The sequence below is a fragment of the Ascaphus truei genome, chromosome 3, assembly GCF_040206685.1.
Source record: "Ascaphus truei isolate aAscTru1 chromosome 3, aAscTru1.hap1, whole genome shotgun sequence".
Classification (NCBI taxonomy): Eukaryota; Metazoa; Chordata; class Amphibia; order Anura; family Ascaphidae; genus Ascaphus; species Ascaphus truei.
In genome coordinates, this window is record NC_134485.1 from 19,116,028 (window position 1) to 19,135,457 (window position 19,430).

General features: G+C 40.5%; 1 protein-coding gene across 3 annotated transcripts in view; it reads right to left on the minus strand.

Moving 5' to 3' along the window:
* The window catches only part of LOC142491316 (interferon-induced GTP-binding protein Mx2-like), a 62,638-nt gene that overhangs the window by 22,295 nt on the left and 20,913 nt on the right, over positions 1 to 19,430 (minus strand). For all 3 annotated transcript variants that reach the window (XM_075593704.1, XM_075593703.1, XM_075593705.1), the window contains 2 exons: positions 2,437 to 2,629; positions 219 to 356 (listed from right to left, as the gene is read on the minus strand). In XM_075593704.1, coding sequence (XP_075449819.1) covers positions 219 to 356; positions 2,437 to 2,629 — 331 coding nt within the window. The remainder of the gene's footprint in view (positions 1 to 218; positions 357 to 2,436; positions 2,630 to 19,430) is intronic.

Genomic DNA, 19,430 nt, shown 5'->3' on the forward strand with positions numbered 1-19,430 from the left:
TTTATTTTTAGCCTTAACAATACCTGCTACCTTCTTTAAGAACCCTGCAGACTTTCTTTTCCTTTGCTTTGCTTAACCTGCCAGACACAAAGGTTTGTTTCCCGCTGCTTTTGCACGGTAATAATCAGCCCTTCTAAAATAAAAAACCTTAGTTTTTGTGTGGTATGACTCAAACATCTCAATTTTTTCCCCATCTACAATCTTATCAAGCAATGTACCTTTTCTTATTTCTTTATCCACATTCAAGGCACTTGTGAGTATTATCTCTTGATCCCGATAAATAAGTTTTCCACACCAATCTGTTTCCTTTCTGGCTTTTTTAAGCTTGAGCTCCAGTGGGCACCGTGTCACAATGCCTGTAAAGTGTAAGAAGAAGTAGGTTGGGAAATATGTTTCAGAAATTAAATCCTGTGACCAGCCTTTCTACTGTATAGTGAGGGAGGACTTGCCTGGGGACAACTTAATTTCTCAAGTTAATGATTATACAAAGAATGTATTAAAGGTTTTGTATTTGCATCCACCACTCCTGCTGAAAGATAGCCCTCCAGAATAAGACAAAGGCCCAGATTCACTAAGCTATGTTAGCCTATTTAACGTGACATTAACTTAAGTTACTGCTCGTTAATCATAACAGAGTATTCAGTGAACTAGATCCAACCTTTACCAGGTTTTACTCCTTGTGTAAATCCTAGTTATTTATAACAGATTTCTGTCTAAATTATATGCATTACAGCCTAGGGGATCTTAACCAGGAGTGTTTTCACCCCCCCGTGGGTGATTGAAGTGGGTCCGGGGGGTGATAAAGAAGATGCTGGGCTTTATTTGTAACATGTTATTACTTTTATTTTCTTAAAATAACACGTGGCTGATACTTTGTGTGAAAGCGTCTTCCTCTCCCGTCACATAAATGCGAGGTCGATAGGGATCCACCCATTCTTTTCCGTCTCTGTTCATTATATGTACTTACTAAAAAGAGAGGGCCCTATACTGGCTACTGGCACGGTGGAACTGGTACGTCATTGTAACAGGGACTTAACCCTGTTGAAGAAACTGCCTCTAAATCCAGCAGGGCGCTGGTTAAGTGCAGCCAGGCAATTGACCAGACTCTATCTGCCAAATGAGAGCTCTGTGAAAGAGTGTCATATGAGACACAGGAAAGGGATTCCTGAGTTGCTTAGATGTAAGTGGCCCCTCCTCCCAGAGCCCACCCCTCCCCACCTTTTTAACTTGGGAGGTTCTAGCATTTTGCTGAATGGACAGGACTCACTGCAGTTGCTTCCCCTCATTCAGAGGTAGAAGGAAGGTTCTGCAATTTTAGTGTTAGGACCCCCATTAATTTGGTTATACCTTGACGTTGGTATGCAGGCTTATGTCGCTTTGGCCAAAGGGTTTAACCAAATAAGGCATGTAAATATTATTATTATTGAAGTATTTAAACTTTATACTTATTACTCTACATGTTTTGTCAATTGGATGTAGCATTGGGCACCCCGTCTTTTGTTTGTATCCCTACGGAGGTATCTCTGGAAGCAGGGGGTCCCCAGAGCCGAGATTAACAAATTCAGCCTGGAGACCCTGTGCTTCAATCCTGTAATAAGATATATATTTTTTTAAATGAAAACCTGTTGCTTTACTTCATATTGTACCTGACTACTGTTCCTCCCATGCAGACACTGACATACTGTAGGGTTTTTGCAGGAGAGGATGTCTGGATGAGTGTAACTCTATTGGGGTCAGTCATTAAACTACAATAGTGCTGATCACACTATCACACAGAAACTCCCATTGACTTTAAAAGGGTGTTTCCATGCACTCGGCACTATCACCGTTTAATAAATAACTCCCTAAAATGTAAGTAACATCACATTTGGAGAAAATGTAGCATTTGCCTGAAATAAAGTGACAGTAACCCTATGCTAATGACCTCAGGCACGCTAATATTTTACCTTATTGGTGAAGGGGTAACTTGACCCGTATTAAACACATGTTTTTCTGGTTTCCATATTTAAATCAAGGGCCATTTCCATTACTCTTTTAAATATCCTGGAGTTGGGATTACCTATATCTGGACATTCTGAGAATTTATTATTTTTCTGTATTTTCTCCATTTACCAGAGTACTCTTTTAATTATTTGGACGGTGTTTTCTGTGTTTCAACTTTTTTACGGCCATCAATGTGAATCAGGGCCATTGAATAGGGGACACATTGAGTGTCCAGGGATTAACGAAGCTCCCCTTAAAGGTTTACTCTGTCAACCTTCTTTTTTGTTCCTCAAAAACACCACTTAATTTTGAATGAGATAATACTTTAAATGTCTCGGAATGAGTAGGGGGCACATACGATTGTTACAACCCTAAGCAGTTGCTTCATTTTCTTATGCTGTAACTCTACCTACACTACAAACATTACTGTTCCCCATGAAGAGAAATTCTCACCGCTGCCTCTGGGGAGAGTGACTCCAGACAGCGCTTCCAGAACAGAGCTTTTCCCAGAGCTCTGATCACCAATGACAGCGATTGCTGGTAAAGCCAGGTCTCTTTCTACCCCCAGAGCTCTCAGCGAGTCAATGAGGTCGATACACGGGCGAATCTTCTCCTCATATTGGCTGCACAAGAAGTTATCCATTTCCTGTTTGAAAACAAAAGATCATGGATGATTAATTTAGTTATATAAGATTACACACATCAATATCACTGCCCCAGAATGGTGTGCAGAGATAAATGATATCACGTGTTAAAAAAGCAGAGACAGATCAAGGGGCTTTATAATAGAATTCAAACATACTTTCATTGAAATAGCATATGGGGTTAAAATGTATCTTGAGCTACATCCTTGTTCTATGGCCGTTTCATAGATGATATCCTTATTATTTGGGATGGTGATAGGGGAATCCTGGAGGGGATTCTGGAGTCCTTCAATGATAACAAGATGGGGTTGAAATTTACATACAACATACACCCTGACACTATAGTATTTTTAGATCTGGAGCTATTTGTGGGTCTTCAAAATGAAATTCATACAGTACAAGAACACATTTTAAAACTGTGGCTACGAACAGCTACCTACAATATGGTAGCAACCATTATAAAAAATGGTTAGACAATGTACCCAAAAGTCAGTTCTACAGGTTAAGATGCAACTGTTCAATGGACACAGATTTTTATATTCAGGGTAAGAATCTTTCAGGAAAGTTCCAGGAAAAAGGCTATGACATGACAATTGTAAATAAATCATTTCTAGATGCTAGTCTTCTGGACCGTGCTTTGTTATCGGAAAAATCTAAAATAAAAACAACGTGTAACTTTAAAAATGAGGCTAAATTTAAAGGGTCCGCACCTAAATTTATCACGCAATATAATCAGTCCGCTAAACAAATTAAAAAAGTTTTAAATGACCATTGGAACATCCTGGTCAGCGATCCAGAAATTGGTCATCTTTTGCCAAAACATGCTCCTGTGATCTTTAAGAAAGCAAGGAGTATCAAAACAATGATTGCTCCAAGCAAATTAAAAACATCAAAAGTAGTAAACAAACAAAGAGTGGATGGTTCCATTCACATCAGGGAAAAGGGAAACTTTGGATGTGGGAGAGGCAGGTGTCTAACGTGCAAACATTTGATTAAAACTAATAAATTCATATCTCACTCTAATGGCATCTCGCATGATATAGCAGAATTTATTAACTGTCTCAGTGAGTATGTTATTTATCTGATATCATGCGAATGCGGCCTACAGTATGTGGGCCGCACATCAAGAGCTCTAAGCACGAGATTTTTAGAGCATCGAAAAAATATAATAAATGGATGCCAAACACACAACCTCTCCCGCCATTATTGTAATGAACATCTTAAAGATCCAAAGTCCCTACGAGTTATGGGCATTGAGTATATCCCCCCTACGTATATGGGTGGAGATCGCTTCAAAAGATTGTGTATGAGGGAGACTTATTGGATGTATATTTTAGATACAATGCACCCAAAGGGACATAATGACCATATTGACATAAGCACCATAGTGTGATCACTCAGGGCGGGTGATCATTCTGAGGTCTGGTTTGAGTGCTTTTTAGCATTCCCTCTGAACTATGGTGACATGTCAGGTCTATAAATACACCTTCCCATACTGTCATCTTTAGTGATTGTATATAACCAACCCTATTGTAGGTTGCTCTATCTATGTTTCGCATCATATTGCGGATGTGTCTGTTCCAGTCTGTGACTGGTCTTATTCTATTTAGTCATAACATTTTCATTTTCCTCATTGTAACAGCTAGTGTTACAACATTCATTCACATTAATAAACACATATATTCACATCTATTAGATTACATCATATTATCACATTGAGGAACATCACTTTATTATTTTATTTTATATACAAATAGACACACTATTATCACAGAGGTATAGGAACATGTACTTTCATTCACACTAATATACATATATTCACATTTATTAGAATATTATTATCACATTTAGGAACATCATTATATTTTATTATATCATTATTTTTATTTTCACATATTAAGAAGTTAGTAACATGTACTTTCATATTGAGGATTCTTCTGTCCTTGCTCAGCAACAACCTTTGCTGCACCATTGTAATCCACAATTTGGTTAATTATCAATGGATTAACAACAGGTATACATACTTAGACTTGTTGGGTGAAACCTTAAACCATGTTATTATTTTTTAGCAACTTAAGTGCTGGCTAATGATGGCTAAGGTTGACAAATCACCAAAAAATCTACTCGCCACACAAAAAAATCTACTCGCCACCTAGTACCAAACGTGTGCTGCTTGGGCCAAGTGCTGGCTTTTTAGCAACTTAAGTGCTGGCTAATGATGTAAGGGGTTAAATGGGTAGTTATACTCTTTATATATATTAGTATTCTCTATGTATAATAGTATTCTCCAATCCTTGAGACTTTTTTATTAGAATTTAGATAAATTATTGTTAAATTAAACATATGTCTAATTCAGACATCGTATATGTTGCCAATAATATCATATTTATCAAAATTAAAGACATAATTTAGATTTACTATTAATTACTGCTCAAATAGTGTTACTAAATGAAGTTTAATATATCTAATAATATTTTGTATATATTTCAACTACTTGAACTATCATATGATCACATTTTTTTAAATATAGTGTGGTCCTCATAACTAGTCTATTGGGATTTGCACAGCATTAAGATTGAGACAATGGACTGGTTTAACTTTTGTAATTAACTTTTGTAATTAACCTTTTAATTGTTTTATTGGTGTATGCAAATTCCCTTGCTATAAATACTGTGGGGCCACATCCAATGGGTAACCCCTGATGAAGTCATCATAGATGACGAAACGCGTAGGGCGTGGCTAAGGCAGAGGAGACATTTTCCCACGGAGACCTTCGCTACGGGCTGAGAATACCGCAGGCTGTGAGAGGCAAAGCTAAACAGAAGTCCGGATCCTCCTTTTCCCCCAGTGGTGCAGCAACCAGAAGCAGGCAGCTGAAGGTCCTGGTTCCCGGAGGGATTTCCTTTTGCGGGGCACCCGACCGGATGGACGTCACATCCGGTTGAAGGAGACCATGCGGATAGTGTACAGGAGAGGACACCATTGCTGAGTCGGACGGCATTATTGGCTTATGAGGGCCTATCTCATAATTGCTTGATTACCGTGAACACTTGTGAGTGGGCATTTGTCTGTTTTTATTGTTCCATAAACTGAATTGTTATACTTTAATGCACTAGGTGTGCGCCTGTTTTTTCTTTTTTTCTTCCATATATATATATATATATATATATATATACAGTGTTCGACAAACCTATACATTTGCTCGCCCCGGGCGAGTGGATTTAACCCCCGGGCGAGTAAATATTGGCCCAAGCAGCACACGTTTGGTACTAGGTGGCGAGTAGATTTTTTTGTGTGGCGAGTAGATTTTTTGGTGATTTGTCAACCTCTGTATATATATATATATATATATATATATATATATATATATATATATATATATATATATATATATAGTGTGTGTGTATGTGTATATGAAAATATAATGAAATCTGTGTATATACATTATATATATATATATATATATATATATATATATATATATATATAGAGAGAGAGAGAGAGAGAGAGAGAGAGAGAGAGAGAGAGATTTTAGAGTAGATTTTATTTACAGATAAGAGGGACGGCGATGGGGGCCACATGTGTCCCATCGTATGCAAACCTATTTTTGGGTTGGTGGGAGAGGGAGGTGGTATTTTGTGAGGAAAATCTTTATCTTACTATGCATGTTTTGTTGTGGTTGAGATACATTGACGATATTCTTATTCTCTGGCAGGGTTCTGCTACAGAGCTTAGGAGTTTCGTCGATGTGCTCAACCACAACAAACTCAATATCAAACTTACCTGCAAATCAAGCACTCAATCGGTGGATTTTCTGGATCTCAGGATCTACATTGATGAGAGTGGCGGTATTGGTACAGATATTTTTAGAAAATCTACCTCTACAAATTCAATCCTGCATGCCTCAAGCTTTCACCAGCAGCACCAGATTCGGGGCATTCCTCGCAGCGAATTCTTGAGGTTAAAGCGTAATTGCTCTACCGAGGACTGCTTCGAGTCTAGGGCTGCTGAGATGCGTACAAGATTTAGATCCAGAGGCTATAGCAGTAAACACATTCATGCTGGGTATCAGCATAGTGCAAATAGCCAACGCATTACATTATTACATCCTAAAAGGAAGGCTCAGGACTCTAAAACACGTTTTATTGGTACATATAATGACAGGTGGAAAGATCTCCAGCTTATCCTTCAGAAGCATTGGCCAGTCTTATGTACAGACGGAGAATTAAGGGAGGCGGTAGGTGACAGGGTCAACATGACAAGTCGACGGTCACCTAACCTCAAAGACCGACTTGTGCATAGTCACTATGTCCCCCATAAAAGTGAAACCTTTTTGTCTATTAGAAAAAAGGGCTTTTCTAAATGTAACAGCTGCTCTGCCTGTAAATATATGGTACAGACCGACAAGTTTCTAAACAGTAACCATACAAAACAGTATAATATTGGATACACCCTTAATTGTAAGACCAAGGGTGTGATATACTGTTTAACTTGTCCCTGTGACCTTAAATATATTGGCATGACTACACGTGAAGTCCGCTTCAGGGTCCTGGAACATACAAGAAATATCAAAACAGCAAAACGGGACTTGGACTCATTTAAAAAGATAACATCTGTAGCCAGACATTTCCTACAATACCATTCGTCTGACAGTACGTGCTTGTCAGCATTTGCCTTTGATAAAGTGGCCCTAGGCATTAGAGGTGGGGATTTGGAGAAAGCACTCCTTAAAAAGGAATGCCGCTGGATCGTTCTCCTAAACACTATGCAACCTATGGGACTTAACGATTCCTTAGGGTTTGCCATGTTTCTGTAGCTTATTTTTTGAAACTGTATACATATGAAATCTTGCAGGACCAATAAATCGTTGTAAATTAGTGAAGAAGCATGCCCTCAACCTCTCAAATTTAAATTACATAATTATGCATCATTTCGTCTCCTCTCTGTTTTACTATTTATATTTTTAAATTATTGATTTATTTTTAAATGATATAATGTGATCATCTACTCTTTTATTAATTTCATCAATTCGCAAATTGCTTTATAATAGCTTTAAATTTAATGCAACTCTATTCTACTAACATCTATGTCCTTTTCTTATCAGTGCACTGATATATGAATTGATACCTCCATCCACGCCAGTTCTTGATGTGATTGGCTGATGACGTCATCAGATAAATATCTTACTGACGTCTGATCTTGCACAAACTTCTGCTTCAGAGTCATCACTGTGATGGGATCATCGCCTATCCAGATGCAGTGTTATGCAATAATTGATATAAGTCTATATATGTCTTTAGAAGCTGTTAAGTCAACATTAGTAGTAATGTATTGCTGACACAATTAAGATCGTGATGAGTAGCGATGTATACAACTTAGGACTCTGCAGCAGTACAAGTACTTTCTGAATTATGACTGCTGTTTTTTGCCCACGATCTTGTGCATAATGAAATGACAGAGATCAAATCTAGATGATCAATATGTCTATAGCAGTCCTAATAATTTCTAAGGGATTTTTTTTATCTCATATTGCCTGTGATCTAGGCTACTTATATGCTTTATTACTGTGATTCTGGCTGCTGTTAGCGAAGTTGATAAGCACATGCGCACTGTGATGGGATCATTGCCTATCCAGATGCAGTATTATGTAATAATTGATATAAGTCTATACAGGCAGTCCTCGTTTTACAACGCTTCGCTTTACAACGAATGGCTTATCCAACGCTATGCAATGCATACCTATATTCATTTTTACAACGCCAAAATGGCTTATCCAACGCTCTTAAGACGCTTTGCAGCGTTGTGTATGTGTGTATATATATACACATTCACATAAACAACGTTGCAAAGCGTCGTAAGAGCGTATATATATATATATATAATATTATACTATATAATATTATATTATACTATATAATATATTATTTATTATGTTATATTATATATATAATACAGTATATACACTATATAATTTATGTGTGTGCTGCATATCTTATTGCCGGCATAAAATATTTGGTGTATTTTAGTGTTAAAAATGCCTTCAGGAACGGAACCTTTCATTTAAACAGTGGTCCTATGGGAAAACGTGTTTCGCTTTACAACGTTTCGCTTTACAACGCCATTTTGAGTAACGCATTGTGTCGGATAACCGAGGACTGCCTGTATATGTCTTTAGAAGCTGTTAAACCAACATTAGTAGTAATGTATTGCTGACACAATTGAGACTGGGATGAGTAGCGATGTATACAACTTAGGACTCTGCAGCAGTACAAGTACTTTCTGAAATATGACTGCTGCCTTCTGCCCACGATCTTGCGCATAATGAAATGACATTGATCAAGACCAGATGATCAATATGTCTAAAGCATCCTAACTAGTTTCTAAGGGATCTTTAATCTTTTATTGCCTGTGATATAGTCTACTTATATGCTTTATTACTGTGACACTGGCTGCAGTTAGCAAAGTTGATAAGCACATGCGCACCACTGCTAATATATAGGTTTAACTTGTTTAACTTGTTGTTACCTTAAGTAATTTGTGAAAAGTGATTATTTTTTATTTTTATTTTATTTTATTTTTTCAATTACACTGTTGATAATTAAGGAACTGTGGCGCCTATGCAAATCATTTAAGTATACCTTAAGTAATTACATTATTGCTTGCACTGGTGTGTGTGATGCAATTGAACTTGGCCAGCATCTTCTATTGGATAGGGAAATACTGACAATGCTGCAACTGATTACTTCTCCTCCTATATAACACTGCTCGCCTGCACTTTAATTTTACCACTCCGAGAAGAAGCCCACCGACGGGTGAAACGCGTTGAGTGTTTACTCTCTGACAGCCCCTATGTAATCTTTATTTGGATGGACTTGTGAAGGATCTGTTGCAGCATTTTTGAATTTTTTTATTTTTAATTTTTTTATTTCTGCTATGCGCAAACACTGGAACAAATCTTCTACAATTTGATGGACACATGCCTCACGCAACCCTGCTACAGCTGAGTATTAACTCTCTTTGCTGTCTGGGCATTACTTGTCCTTGCAGTGCTATGCACTGCTGTATTTTCCATTTGTATGACTCTGTTTGCTAGCATGTCATTAATAGGTATACTTTTTGTTTGCTGCATCAGTTCTCATTGTTTTCTATTTTTTGGGAATTGCTAGGCAGGGTATGATTATTATTTTTATATCATTTTTTTCCCTGTGTGCTTTTTTCTTCCCCCTTTATTTTTGGTAATATATTATTTTTCCTGGCTGTATACTGGGTCATTGATCATATACTTTTCCTCCATGCCACAATCCATCATATATCTCCTTATTAGGCATTTATGCCAGTAGGGATTTATAACATTTTGTATTACCTTCAAGGGTTATATTAAACTATTTCTGTGTAACTATTTATATTTATTTAGACACATTTTAGTTTTTTTTGAGGTAAAATAGAATTCATTCACTAGATCAACAGTCCCCCTTTATCCAACATATTTTTGATACATATATTTTGTTAGGCTGTCTTTAGTATATTCATGTTTTTAAGTTAGTGTGTTTTGCTGTTATTCTAATAAAATCTTGTTCATTTTTCTGACTCTGCAGTGCATCTGGTTCTTGCAATATAATCTTTATTAGTAGATTTTCTTTAGGTGTAATTTAGAGTGCTAACAAGGGGGTTGTCTTTGTCCTTTTCACTTGTGTGTTCTATATATATATATATATATATATATATATATATATATATATATATATATATATATATATATATAAATTGAGATTCCTTACCAGGCAGACCAGGAGTCCAAGACCACACAGCAAGAAACGAGACAGCACTCAGAGTAGATAGCAAAAAATGATGTATTCAAAATAGGCACATACAACCGACGTTTCGGTCCTTAAACAGGACCTTTCTCAAGGGAGTGCTCACCCCTAAGTGACAAAACCCACCATTAAATACCCACACCCACACCAAATGCAAGCAGTGATAGGCTAGCAGCCTGCCCCTCCTCTCTAGGATCAGCTGAAAACAACTATAACAAAAATGAGCTAAATGACGTCATCGCTATGCAACCAACGAGACACGGAGCATCTATTAGGGGAACCCTCAAGGCAGAGACTAATGCGCATGCGTTTGTTTACAAAATCGGGCGTAAGAGAGTATGTGTAAATGACTGCTGGTTAGGTATAGCCCCAAATGCCAAGACAAAGCGTCTAGTGTTGTTATGGCGATTCCACGAAGCAGAGGCCATTGCGCATGTGTGCGCTGTTGGACTAGAACACGGAGCGCGAGAGGGAAACCTTTAAGTATGCATTCAGGGACCGAACCTGAGCGTCTAGTGTAGTCATGGCGATTCCTCAAAGAAGAGGTCACTGCGCATGTGTGCGCTGATAGTCTAAAGCACGGAGCGCAGGAGGGCAACCAATGCGCATGCGTGCAATGACAGAAATGAGCACGTAATAGCCAGAGCAACTGGCTGGGTGATAAATCAGCCAAAACGCACAGCTAAAGGGAAGACGGCACGCATGAGTGAACAGAAGATGACAACAATACTAATGCATCCTGAAGGGGCACAGAGAAATGTGTAAACACCAAGGTGCTATATAATAAATACAGACAGTATATGAGAACCATGGGTGTGTAGGCAAGGAGGGAAAGGGAAGGAGGGGATGAGAGGCAGCATACAGTGGGACAAAGACAAAGGGAAGTACAACCGGATAACGGGAAGAGGGGAAAGGTAGGAAATGATGGAAAGATACCAGGAAACAGTAATAATAAACAAAGGAATATTACACAATAAAGACCAATGGATATACTCAGGGCACATCCTGGGGGGTGTCTGACAGATGTTACCAATTCTAGGATCATTGGCTAGAATGTTCCAATTCCTTTTAATACTACGTTTAATAACATTGGAAGAGGTAGTATAAGTACTGCTGATGTTGATTGACTTGTTATCAATTATTTCAGTGGATGATAAGAGCAGGGAACCCCTATCAACTGCCCGTACCTTAGTAAGAGCCACATTAACTTCCGATCTTGAGTATCCCCTATCCAGAAACCTCTTGGCCATCTTCCATAATGCGTCCTCGACCAGCGTTGGGTCACTAGTAATGCGTTTGACCCGTAGCATCTGAGAGAATGGGAGCCCTCGTTTCAGTGACTCCGGATGGTGACTCAAAGCACACAGAAGTGTGTTTCTGTCTGTAGGTTTTTGAAAAATCTCAGTCGCTGGTCTACCCTCTTTTTTATAGACCACTGTGTCTAGGAAGGGAATACGATCCATGCTGTAATTAACAGTGAACCGTATTGTTGATGGTATAATATTCAAGTGACCGATAAATTGTGTCAGTTCTTCCTCCTGTCCACGCCAAATTAGGAAGATGTCATCAATGTAGCGAGTGTAATGAACAATATTGTTGGAAAAGGAGGCATCGCTAAGTAAATGTAGTTGTTCATAGCTGTCCATGAATAAATTGGCATAAGCCGGGGCCATATTTGAACCCATAGCAGTCCCTGTTTGTTGAAGGAAAAAATCCCGTTCGAACCAGAAGAAGTTCTTATGTAATATGACATCAATCAAGAGAAGAACAAATTCACTCGGAGGCCCATCATATCCATCGAGATTGGAAAAATGGTCCCGAATGGCCTCCAGGCCCTCGACATGTGGGATATTGGTGTAAAGGCTGGAGACATCCATAGTTACCAGGAACATGTCAGAGATGTCATAAGTGATCATGCCTAGTTTGGTAATAAAGGCCGTGGTATCCTTGACAAACGATGACATCTTCGCAACCATAGGTTGCAACAGGTGGTCCACAAATTGAGAAAGGGGGTGGCAGAGTGATCCCATTGCTGCAATGATCGGTCTGCCTGGTGGGTTGACGATGGACTTATGCACCTTCGGAAGTACATAGATAACAGGGACTATGGGGTGGTCTTGGGACAAAAAAGTAGCGGTTACCTCTGATATCCATGAATTGTTGACTACTAAGCGAATGATAGAGTCTATTTCTTTTTTATAGATAGATGTGGGATCGCATTGTAATTTTTGGTAATGATTGGTATCCATTAATTGTCGCACTATTTCAGCTCTATAGTCGGTATAGTCCATAAGGACAATCCCCCCGCCTTTATCAGCCGGTTTAATGATAATTTTGTCATTAGACTTCAGGGATGCAATGGCCTGTTTCTCTTCAATGGAGAGGTTGGAGAAACTCCTTTTGTGATGCTTGATATTATTCCGTGTGTCTCTATCCAGGAGTCCCATAAAGGTGGTTATACTGGGATTGATCACGATTGGATCAAACGTACTCCTGACCTTGAATTTTGTATCAGCATAAGTCATCTGATTAGCATCAGTAGGTACTGCCTCAGTTCTAGAGAAGAAATCCTTAAGACGTAACTGGCGATCAATTTTGAACATGTCGATCTCCCAGCGAAAAGGGTCCTGTGAGGTGGTCGGAACAAATGACAAGCCCTTCTGGAGAACACTGATCTCCGCGGTTGTAAGGGAGTGTGAGGACAAGTTGTAAATCACTTCTTCCTGGGGTGTCCTCGCTGCTTCTTTGCCTCTCTTTCCAAGGGACCTCTTCTTCCCGGCACCTCTCCTGGTCGCTCTCCCACGCCGGAGTCTGGAATGGGTGGCTTGTGCGTACTCGCTGTGGCCCCGCCTAAAAAAGGATCAGAATGTGTCCCTTCAGGGGCATCCGAGAAGTCGGTGTCACTCGTGTTATTACCAGTGCCTGTTCCAGTACCGGGAGTCTTCTTAAAGCGAGAGTAGGTTCTTCGCTGTGCACCGCGCCCAGTGCCAGGTTCGTGTAATCCAAGAAGCCACCTATAAACCCGCTTGTCCTGGTAGTCGTTGGTAACCTGCTTAAGTTTTTCACGTTTGTATTTTGTTAAACTGTCGCGATATAGGTCAAGGGTAGTCTGAATTTGATCAGTCCAGTCTGTAGAGGTATCAGAGGCTAGTGTCTCACTGTGTCTATCCGTGATCACCTTTATCTCTCTCTTAAGTCGCGTGATCTCTTTACTGGACTGCTCTATGACCAGAATCATAAGGTCATAGGAACACTTATTAAGGATACCAATCCACTTTCTACAGAACTCAGTGTCTGTACGACCAATCGTTGGTTGGTTTTTAATGCGGAAACCCCTAGGGATCAGCTTCTCCCTATGGTAGTGTGACAAAGTTACTCCATGCAAAAAGAAATCAACCTCTCGCTTTTTTAATTTAATGAGGTCATTATAAATATCTGACGCTTTGTCAGAGCCCAAAGTCGCCTCAAAGGTCTCACTAAATCTAATTTTGGCAATGTCAGCTTCACTATAACTGACACTATCCGAAATGGTAGAAAAAACTCCAGTGATGTCTGGAAAATCTTCCATCATAAACTGTCACTCAGTAAGGGACTGTAAGTAGGCAGCAAGAAGTAAAAATATAAGTGACACTCCGTGAGGTACAGGGGTATCACAAAAATGAAATTGCAGGTGGGTGCTCATCTCATAGTGAAAAATATATACAGAGGCAGATGGCACTCGCAAAAAGAGTGGAAAACAGGTGCTAATCCCATATAGTAATGAATAAAAATAGAGATTCCTTACCAGGCAGACCAGGAGTCCAAGACCACACAGCAAGAAACGAGACAGCACTCAGAGTAGATAGCAAAAAATGATGTATTCAAAATAGGCACATACAACCGACGTTTCGGTCCTTAACAGGACCTTTCTCAAGGGAGTGCTCACCCCTAAGTGACAAAACCCACCATTAAATACCCACACCCACACCAAATGCAAGCAGTGATAGGCTAGCAGCCTGCCCCTCCTCTCTAGGATCAGCTGAAAACAACTATAACAAAAATGAGCTAAATGACGTCATCGCTATGCAACCAACGAGACACGGAGCGTCTATTAGGGGAACCCTCAAGGCAGAGACTAATGCGCATGCGTTTGTTTACAAAATCGGGCGTAATAGAGTATGTGTAAATGACTGCTGGTTAGGTATAGCCCCAAATGCCAAGACAAAGCGTCTAGTGTTGTTATGGCGATTCCACGAAGCAGAGGCCATTGCGCATGTGTGCGCTGTTGGACTAGAACACGGAGCGCGAGAGGGAAACCTTTACGTATGCATGCAGGGACCGAACCTGAGCATCTAGTGTAGTCATGGCGATTCCTCAAAGAAGAGGTCACTGAGCATGTGTGCGCTGATAGTCTAAAGCACGGAGCGCAGGAGGGCAACCAATGCGCATGCGCGCAATGAAAGAAATGAGCACGTAATAGCCAGAGCAACTGGCTGGGTGATAAATCAGCCAAAACGCACAGCTAAAGGGATGACGGCACGCATGAGTGAACAGAAGATGCCAACAATACTAATGCATCCTGAAGGGGCACAGAGAAATGTGTAAACACCAAGGTGCTATATAATAAATACAGACAGTATATGAGAACCATAGGTGTGTAGGCAAGGAGGGAAAGGGAAGGAGGGGATGAGAGGCAGCATACAGTGGGACAAAGACAAAGGGAAGTACAACCGGATAACGGGAAGAGGGGAAAGGTAGGAAATGATGGAAAGATACCAGGAAACAGTAATAATAAACAAAGGAATATTACACAATAAAGACCAATGGATATACTCAGGGCCATGACAAATACAATGACAGAGAAATACAGGGGAGACAAAGATACTAATCAGGACCACATGCCAAAAATTCAAGAAAATCTGTTAAAGTTGAAATAATTAAATAAAGCATCCAAGTCTGAAGTCCTCATTCAAGCCATAAGGTGACAATGTCCTCAGATCATGAATGGCTTTGGCCTCCAATTGTAGCAGCAGTCTGTTGCGGTCCCCACCACGGGTTGATAAGTTTGCTTGTACAATCGGCATACATTTCAGCGACGAAAGGCTATGACGATGTTGTTTGAAATGTCTTGCCACCTACTCTCGCTTTAAGAAGACTCCCGGTACTGGAACAGGCACTGGTAATAACACGAGTGACACCGACTTCTCGGATGCCCCAGAAGGGACACATTCTGATCCTTTTTTAGGCGGGGCCACAGCGAGTACGCACAAGCCACCCATTCCAGACTCCGGCGTGGGAGAGCGACCAGGAGAGGTGCCGGGAAGAAGAGGTCCCTTGGAAAGAGAGGCAAAGAAGCAGCGAGGACACCCCAGGAAGAAGTGATTTACAACTTGTCCTCACACTCCCTTACAACCGCGGAGATCAGTGTTCTCCAGAAGGGCTTGTCATTTGTTCCGACCACCTCACAGGACCCTTTTCGCTGGGAGATCGACATGTTCAAAATTGATCGCCAGTTACGTCTTAAGGATTTCTTCTCTAGAACTGAGGCAGTACCTACTGATGCTAATCAGATGACTTATGCTGATACAAAATTCAAGGTCAGGAGTACGTTTGATCCAATCGTGATCAATCCCAGTATAACCACCTTTATGGGACTCCTGGGTAGAGACACACGGAATAATATCAAGCATCACAAAAGGAGTTTCTCCAACCTCTCCATTGAAGAGAAACAGGCCATTGCATCCCTGAAGTCTAATGACAAAATTATCATTAAACCGGCTGATAAAGGCGGGGGGATTGTCCTTATGGACTATACCGACTATAGAGCTGAAATAGTGCGACAATTAATGGATACCAATCATTACCAAAAATTACAATGCGATCCCACATCTATCTATAAAAAAGAAATAGACTCTATCATTCGCTTAGTAGTCAACAATTCATGGATATCAGAGGTAACCGCTACTGTTTTGTCCCAAGACCACCCCATAGTCCCTGTTATCTATGTACTTCCGAAGGTGCATAAGTCCATCGTCAACCCACCAGGCAGACCGATCATTGCAGCAATGGGATCACTCTGCCACCCCCTTTCTCAATTTTTGGACCACCTGTTGCAACCTATGGTTGCGAAGATGTCATCATTTGTCAAGGATACCACGGCCTTTATTACCAAACTAGGCACAATCACTTATGACATCTCTGACATGTTCCTGGTAACTATGGATGTCTCCAGCCTTTACACCAATATCCCACATGTCGAGGGCCTGGAGGCCATTCGGGACCATTTTTCCAATCTCGATGGATATGATGGGCCTCCGAGTGAATTTGTTCTTCTCTTGATTGATGTCATATTACATAAGAACTTCTTCTGGTTCAAACGGGATTTTTTCCTTCAACAAACAGGGACTGCTATGGGTTCAAATATGGCCCCGGCTTATGCCAATTTATTCATGGACAGCTATGAACAACTACATTTACTTAGCGATGCCTCCTTTTCCAACAATATTGTTCATTACACCCGCTACATTGATGACATCTTCCTAATTTGGCGTGGACAGGAGGAAGAACTGACACAATTTATCGGTCACTTGAATATGATACCATCAACAATACGGTTCACTGTTAATTACAGCATGGATCGTATTCCCTTCCTAGACACAGTGGTCTATAAAAAAGAGGGTAGACCAGCGACTGAGATTATTCAAAAACCTACAGACAGAAACACACTTCTGTGTGCTTTGAGTCACCATCCGGAGTCACTGAAACGAGGGCTCCCATTCTCTCAGATGCTACGGGTCAAACGCATTACTAGTGACCCAACGCTGGTCGAGGACGCATTATGGAAGATGGCCAAGAGGTTTCTGGATAGGGGATACTCAAGATCGGAAGTTAATGTGGCCCTTACTAAGGTACGGGCAGTTGATAGGGGTTCCCTGCTCTTACCATCCACTGAAATAATTGATAACAAGTCAATCAACATCAGCAGTACTTATACTACCTCTTCCAATGTTATTAAACGTAGTATTAAAAGGAATTGGAACATTCTAGCCAATGATCCTAGAATTGGTAACATCTGTCAGACACCCCCCAGGATGTGCTACCGCCGTGGAAGGAACTTGAGGGATATGTTTGTGCAGGCTGATCCGACTACCAAATATGCCAATGCTACAACATGGCTTCAGCGAAAACCTGGTGTCTACAAATGCCATGGGTGCATCAACTGTGGTTTCCTACAGACTGGCCAGTCCTTTGCGCATCCACATAGTGGGAAACCCATTGGCATTAAGACTGCTATGACCTGTGAGTCGAGATTTGTTGTCTATTTCATCAAATGTTCATGTGGCCTTTATTATATAGGCAAAACAAGCCGCAGGTTAAAAGAACGCATGGCTGTGCACAGGTCAACAATCCGTAAGGCACTTTTGGACCAAAATGCTGATGACGACCTTAAACTCCTCCCTGTGGCAAGACATTTCAAACAACATCGTCATAGCCTTTCGTCGCTGAAATGTATGCCGATTGTACAAGCAAACTTATCAACCCGTGGTGGGGACCGCAACAGACTACTGCTACAATTGGAGGCCAAAGCCATTCACGATCTGAGGACATTGTCACCTTATGGCTTGAATGAGGACTTCAGACTTGGATGCTTTATTTAATTATTTCAACTTTAACAGATTTTCTTGAATTTTTGGCATGTGGTCCTGATTAGTATCTCTGTCTCCCCTGTATTCCTCTGTCATTGTATTTGTCATGGCCCTGAGTATATCCATTGGTCTTTATTGTGTAATATTCCTTTGTTTATTATTACTGTTTCCTGGTATCTTTCCATCATTTCCTACCTTTCCCCTTTTCCGTTATCCGGTTGTACTTCCCTTTGTCTTGGTCCCACTGTATGCTGCCTCTCATCCCCTCCTTCCCTTTCCCTCCTTGCCTACACACCCATGGTTCTCATATACTGTCTGTATTTATTATATAGCACCTTGGTGTTTACACATTTCTCTGTGCCCCTTCAGGATGCATTAGTATTGTTGGCATCTTCTGTTCACTCATGCGTGCCGTCTTCCCTTTAGCTGTGCGTTTTGGCTGATTTATCACCCAGCCAGTTGCTCTGGCTATTACGTGCTCATTTCTTTCATTGCACGCATGCGCATTGGTTGCCCTCCTGCGCTCTGTGCTTTAGACTATCAGCGCACACATGCACAGTGACCTCTTCTTTGAGGAATCGCCATGACTACACTAGATGCTCAGGTTCGGTCCCTGCATGCATACGTAAAGGTTTCCCTCTCGCGCTCCGTGTTCTAGTCCAACAGCGCACACATGCGCAATGGCCTCTGCTTCGTGGAATCGCCATAACAACACTAGACGCTTTGTCTTGGCGTTTGGGGCTATACCTAACCAGCAGTCATTTACACATACTCTATTACGCCCGATTTTGTAAACAAACGCATGCGCATTAGTCTCTGCCTTGAGGGTTCCCCTAATAGACGCTCCGTGTCTCGTTGGTTGCATAGCGATGACGTCATTTAGCTCATTTTGGTTATAGTTGTTTTCAGCTGATCCTAGAGAGGAGGGGCAGGCTGCTAGCCTATCACTGCTTGCATTTGGTGTGGGTGTGGGTATTTAATGGTGGGTTTTGTCACTTAGGGGTGAGCACTCCATTGAGAAAGGTCCTGTTAAGGACCGAAACGTCGGTTGTATGTGCCTATTTTGAATACATCATTTTTTGCTATCTACTCTGAGTGCTGTCTCGTTTCTTGCTGTGTGGTCTTGGACTCCTGGTCTGCCTGGTAAGGAATCTCTATTTTTATTAATTACTATATGGGATTAGCACCTGTTTTCCACTCTTTTTGCGAGTGCCATCTGCCTCTGTATATATATATATATATATATATATATATATATATATATATATATATATATATATAATGTATATACACAGATTTCATTTTGCAGACCAATAATCTTCAAATCGAAATAACAGATTGCATTCTGGTAACCTTGGATGATG